The sequence below is a fragment of the Helianthus annuus genome, chromosome 4, assembly GCF_002127325.2.
Source record: "Helianthus annuus cultivar XRQ/B chromosome 4, HanXRQr2.0-SUNRISE, whole genome shotgun sequence".
NCBI classification, from domain to species: domain Eukaryota; kingdom Viridiplantae; phylum Streptophyta; class Magnoliopsida; order Asterales; family Asteraceae; genus Helianthus; species Helianthus annuus.
Genome location: NC_035436.2, coordinates 30944215 through 30950445, shown reverse-complemented (window position 1 = coordinate 30950445; position 6231 = coordinate 30944215). Strand labels below are relative to the sequence as shown.

Genomic DNA, 6231 nt, shown 5'->3' with positions numbered 1-6231 from the left:
TACCAACAAATAGTTTGATCTGAAAGAGATTTGTACGTACACAATTCCAAGAGAAATCCAATTTTGTTTTCTGAAATTTCATCTCATGTTCATCAGTAAATCGAATAAATTTCCAACAGGATGACAATCAAACCTGAACCCGATGAGTAAACAAATACGACAAGATCCATGATTGTGTTGTGCTACATTCCCCATTGTTCGAGATAAGGGTTGAACCCCTTATTAGTTGCACATATTTTTGTTGTATATCTCAGTTATTTGCATTATAATGTTTCCTACAACATCACAACCCTGAGTGCGAAAAACCACACGTGGGGGCCGCATATCATGGTGTGGTGTTCCCCACGACCCTGTTCTTCCAACTCAGCATGACATCACTCTTCCAAAGATTGCAATGTGTTTGGGTGAGTACACCATGTGGTCTAAGTAAGAGTATATATCTCACCAAACTTGTAATCATATTATACAACTTAATTATTCATTTGTATCTTTGCACCTATACTATAATATCTTTGCAATATTAATTAAACAAGCATAAATATCTTTGAACACATCAAAGATCACCACAATCATAATCCACATGACTATTCTGGTTTGGAAATAGAAGAATTAATAACATGATCCATATTATCTTCTTTAGACGCGAAGAAGTAGCCAACATGCCAATAAGGTAAGCTTGCAGTGTTAGTCGAACTACTCTGGTCCTTCTTTGTCTTACAAACTGATCAAATGCTTTCCCAACTCTATGGACAATGACTTTACTTCCGCTCTCAGCATGGTTTAAACCTAGTTGAGCCATATTTCTAGCTAATACAACCGCGTCTTCTAGAGCTGCAGACCCACCTTGTCCCAAAAAGGGACCCATGACATGCATAGCATCGCCAACAACCGTCACTGTTCCTCTAAAAAATGTCCCCGTTAGCAGCTCCCATGGATGACGATATCTTAAGTGTGTAAAAGACAATGAGTTCATGTCTGCATTTTGAGCCATTTCTTGAAATTCTTGGGGATAGTTGCTTAGCAACTCTATGGTGTGTTGTCGTATTACCTCGGGATTTTTCCAAATTTCTTCATCTGTTCATCATAGTTATAAAATAAAATAAGCTATGTAACTACTGAAGGGAATGTTAGCAATATATATATAATACATTAGTTAGGGTTTATTGTATAATATTTACCATAATTAGTATATTTGACTTGATAAAGTTTCATTTGAAATGATTCTAGTTGTACTTTTATGTATAGTTGATGAATAACATTTAATTTTCGACATATATTTATAAAGGACCTTTAGAAATGGATGCTTGCGAACAGAACCAGTAAACCATGTTATTGTCAATCGGAATTCTACCCACAAGTATGCCATCTTTCTTAAACTTTGTAAACTCGAGGTCGAAGGGATGACCATGTGGGTAGTTGGTTAAGCCTCTAATTGTGGACGCCGTGAACATCTTTGTAGGCTTGAGTTTAAGGAAATTAGCAACGATCGACTTGCCACCGTCACAACCAATTACAACCTGCAACAACCAAGAAGTATAGTTTTTTCAATGAAAGAGTTAAATGTCTAGTTGGTCTCCAGTGGTTTGCAGAAATAGCAGAGTTGGTCTCCAAGACTTCAATAATTAAAGAGTTTGTCTAAGTGGTTATAATTGTTGGTGCACTTTGTGTCTGTACTTTGTCTATGTTTTGTAATGTATAAAACGATGTCTTTTGTCGGTTGTGTTTACGTCTTTTGTATGTTGTTTATGTGTTGTAATATGTGTTTGACCAAGTCAACCATCCTCCTGGTTTGACTTGGCCAAACATCAACACTTAGTGTTTTAAGTTCAACACTTAGTGTTTGAAAGATGTCATGCTTCGAAGGATGTCATCGAAGGTTGAATAGTATCCTTCGATGACCTAGATGTCCTCGAAAGATTATGGTTCGATGGATATTGATGGACCTCGAAGGATATACTATCCTTCGAGGTATGTTGAGATCCTTCGAAGTCTTTCGAAGATACTTCTGGTCGATAGATGATCCTTCGACCAGAACATTTATCCTTCGTGCATGTCAGTCTAGTATGGGTATATATATACCCATGAGGGTTTCACTTTACAACTAGTTCTACAAGTTCTGTGTAAGGTTGTTCAAGGTGTAGAGAGCTTTTGTGTGTGAAACCCAGGTCTGTAATAGAGAGCATTTCAGTTTGGTCAAGGTCTGTAACCGTGTCCACTGAAATACAAGAGAAAACTTTGATATCTTGCGTGTCTATCTTTCTCTTTGTAATCTTTGCTTTCATCTAAACTCCGGTTGCACTCTAGCTTGGATTCCGCACTTGCTAGAGTGTTGAACATAACAAGGAATAGGTTAAACCTCAACCTCCGAGGGACCTACAATAATTTTTGCACTCATGTGGATCTTAACACTAACCTATGTAAAGTTTCAGAGTTAAGTGTGTACGAAATGACTAGATTGCCCCTAAACATTTAAAATAAATAAATAAGAATATAAAGATGGGCTGACCCTCATCTTCTACTTCTAAGAAGATGAGTGGTGGCCATCTCTTTTGCTTTTTTATTTTTTTTAATTGTTCAAGGTAATCTAGACATTTCACACATGCTTAACTAAGAAATTTAACATAGGTTAGTGAGAAGGATCACTCGAGTGTAAAGATTGCAACCACAGTTACCAACTTTGTACTTATTAAAGTCTTGAACTAGCTCTGCAAAAATGGCAAACCATAAGAACCAACCAGGCGTTTAACTCTATAATTACATCATGCAGTAACTTGCATTGGCCAGCAACATTGATCTGATATGGTTTATACCTTTGTAGTAATTGTGCTTCCATCTATGAACCTAAGAACTGGTTTAGTAGTAAGTGGATCTAATTCTATAGATTCAAGTTCGCAACTGAACTTAACGGTGGTGGGTGGAAGTGCAGCATAAAGAGTGTCTATAACATCCTTCCTTAGCAAGCAACGTGTTTCGCCAATGCAATGGTACCTAAACACACAAAAAATAAAGAGTTAGCCCTTGAAGTTTATTTTTAGATGTTGGGTTAGACCTATGGATGACAAAGATAAAAAAATGTCGGTAAAATAATTAATAATTTAAGGTTACAATTTTTTTTTAAATTTTTTTTTTATCCTTAAATATATGTTTTTCATTCATATTTGCCAAGTTACATCAAAACAAAAGGTAGACGGGCAACAAGCTGCGCCGCCACCCCTTTCTGAATGGCAAACCCTAATCTGCCAAAGACAAAATCTCGTCCCCTTGGTGCCGAGCAATTGTTGTGGATGACCCGTTGGACCCTGGTCAGGAATTGGATAACCTTATGTTAAATTCAATTTTAACTCTTTAAGTTTTAAGGTTAAGTTATTGTACAAATGAGTTTTAATATACAAAATACCTTTAACGTGAGAAGTGAAGGAGGCAATTTTTTTTTTATTTTTGAATTTTTCCCCATCTTATTACACACGTATTTTAGTTTCAGAATTAAAAAAAAAAAAAAAAAAACTCGTAATTTTACACTATAAGAGTAATTATGTAATTTTGTAGAATAATTACTCTAATACTGTAAAGTCACGAATTCTGTTTTTTACATTCTGCAATTAAACTTCATTCTTAAATAGTAGAGAAAAAAAATTCAAAAATAAAAAAAGCTCATTCGCTTCTAACGTTAAGGATATTTTGTATGTTAAGATTCATTTGTATTTAACCTTTACACTTAAGTTTTATCATAGAACACATTTAATTTATGATATAAAACATATTTTATTAAAAAACGGGTTAAAAGGTCAATTGTATACTTATCAGGTTGACACAAACACAACCCATTTAGCTAAACGTATTAAAAATTCACGCCTACATAATCGACGTACCAGTGTTACGCCTTGATTTTAATAATTAAGTCCCTCAATTCTTTTTTGTAGTGGCTTAGCCTATAAATATTTTTTTACTCAAATCCATTTAAACGAGTTAATTTTTTAGTTAGAAGTATAACAAAATCAGCATAAAAATACCATATTATTTATATTTGAGTAAGAAGAAAAAAAAAAAAAAAAGAAACGCTACAATGTTGGAGAAATAGGGATTTCAACATAATATAATATAATCTGAGTGGCGTTTACTCATTTTCAAATCGAATTATTTCGGTAGTTTATTCGAAAAATCTAATCACTTTCAAGCTCGATCCTAGTCAGGACCTTTGCCCCTTAGACTCTAGCAGGCAGGGGTTGCCGCCCGTTGTACCCTGCCCCTAGGGGTCCTGCCTCCTTAGAACCCCCATTGATTAGGGTCCACCCAAACAGTTAGAACTTTAACAACTCAAACAAATGTACACTATCGCACCTTCTAACTTGCTTAATGTGTATTTAAATTCACTTTGATCACAAGTAAATCCCTATTATATTAAAATATGTAATATACAAGTTCCTTGATCCAAAAAATATAAAAATGATTGATTCAGTCTGGCAAAGATGAAGAAAAAAACAAAGGATATCCATCAAACACGTACATAATTCTACATTATTTTCACATTATTAAACTCTAAATATGTAACAACTAACATAAAAACAATTTAGAATATGTCATTCGTTAAGTCACCAAAGCTTATAAAACTTACAATGAGATGTCTTGTTGTTTCCCTCCATCAAGCGATACGACCCTTTCTCTATACAAAGACAAGTACCATCACATGTTAGCATCATTAACTCATTATTGAGGATATATATCCCAATTAACTCATTATTGAGGATATATACCAATAAGTGACAAACATGATATTACAAAATTCGTAAATGGTTTTTTTTTTTTTTTTTTTTTTTAATCTGAACGAAATAGAAAACAAGTTCTTTTAATTTAAAATAGATAGTGATGAGGGGAGTTAATCATTAATCATCTTGATCAGTTCGGTATCGGTTAATTGCTTGCCATAAAGGAACCCAAAAAAGACCAATATAATCATCCGTGTTAAACATATCAATATTAACCCGAATACATGTAAAACCTTCTAACCTATATACAATACATAAAACTTCTTTTATCTACTCTAAGCCTTAAAAATTTTTTTGCAGGATATAAATATTCAAGAAAACTCTTAAAAACCCCTTCAATCTACAAATTATCTGTGCAAAGTTTTTCATTTTAATAGTACTTAAACATGGTTTATTTATTAAACGGGTTAGACATATTAAATGAAAATTAACACAACCTATTTACTAAATTAGGTATCAGTGTCCAATTCAAAAGTTAATTATTTTCCAGTGTTATGTTAAAAAAAATACCACTTAAAAACCATTCAAATTTTAATTATTACTGCTGCATATATATTATCCATCATATAGAGCTTCTTCACATAATTGCAACGTATTTTGAAAACTAACTATTAGCAAAAGGAGGGAAAATATGAGGGGACCTTTGTAAAGGGATAGAAGTGGGACGAAGGATATCCGCGACGCCAAGCTGATCCAGGGCTCGCCACCCATTTGGCCGGATTCCGATAGCTGATCCATCATTCCTTAGACTTTTTGATCTCTCCATTACTACGCTTTTGATCCCTTTCTTGTGAAGGGCGAGGGCCGTCGCTAGCCCGCTGATCCCTGCCCCTATTATCACCACTTCTTCGTCATACATGGTGATATCTTTGTTAGTGAGGGTAAGTGTTTGTTTTGTTCTTTTTTTTTTTGGCTAGATCCATTAGTGGGTCGCTGTTAGATTATATAAAAGAATGCTGGCACTCCACCCAAAGAAAATCACATGCTGGCCCATCACTCAAAAAGATCACAGGCTGAGTGTAAAACAAAAGATGAGTGAACATTTTAATATGAATTATTTGCGAATATCGGAAGATCTAGCATACGTTGTTTTAATCGGGTCCGTGTTAGAGAGCCTCCTCGCATAATAGATCCCCAATTTAAACCTCTCAATGAGAAACCCCTATCATCAAGACTCAAACTTGAAACATTGAGGGGAAAACTCACTCGAACCCACCATAAGTGAAAATTAAATACCCGTAGCCACCACTAGGACACTAATGATTGTTAAAGATGAGTCAACATTGTGTTACCGATTTTTATAAACTAAATAAACTAACTAGCATTATCTATATGAATACAAAGTCTTGATGAATAGTGATTTGTTAATTTTTAAGTATTTATTTTTTATTTTTAGTGATATTTTATTTCTTATTCATTTACTTTAGTAATAAAATAGTAGTTTATAATTCTTTAGTTGTTTTTATGG

At 34.1% G+C, this 6231-nt stretch overlaps 1 protein-coding gene across 2 annotated transcripts; it reads right to left on the bottom strand.

Annotated features, from left to right (window-relative positions):
* Window positions 1–439: 439 nt before the first annotated feature.
* On the bottom strand, window positions 440–5743 carry LOC110936050 (monooxygenase 1). Of its 2 annotated transcripts, XM_035989138.1 has the most exons (6): window positions 5405–5743; window positions 4613–4660; window positions 3171–3299; window positions 2811–2988; window positions 1289–1517; window positions 440–1074 (listed from the first exon to the last, which is right to left on the bottom strand). In XM_035989138.1, exons 1-6 carry the CDS (start codon window positions 5620–5622, stop codon window positions 554–556), a joined length of 1323 nt encoding a protein of 440 aa, XP_035845031.1. In that variant the 5' UTR covers window positions 5623–5743; the 3' UTR covers window positions 440–553. The 2 variants fall into 2 exon arrangements, with proteins under 2 accessions (XP_035845031.1, XP_022034094.1); XM_022178402.2 differs by lacking the exon at window positions 3171–3299 and having other exon boundaries at window positions 5405–5736.
* Window positions 5744–6231: the final 488 nt, after the last annotated feature.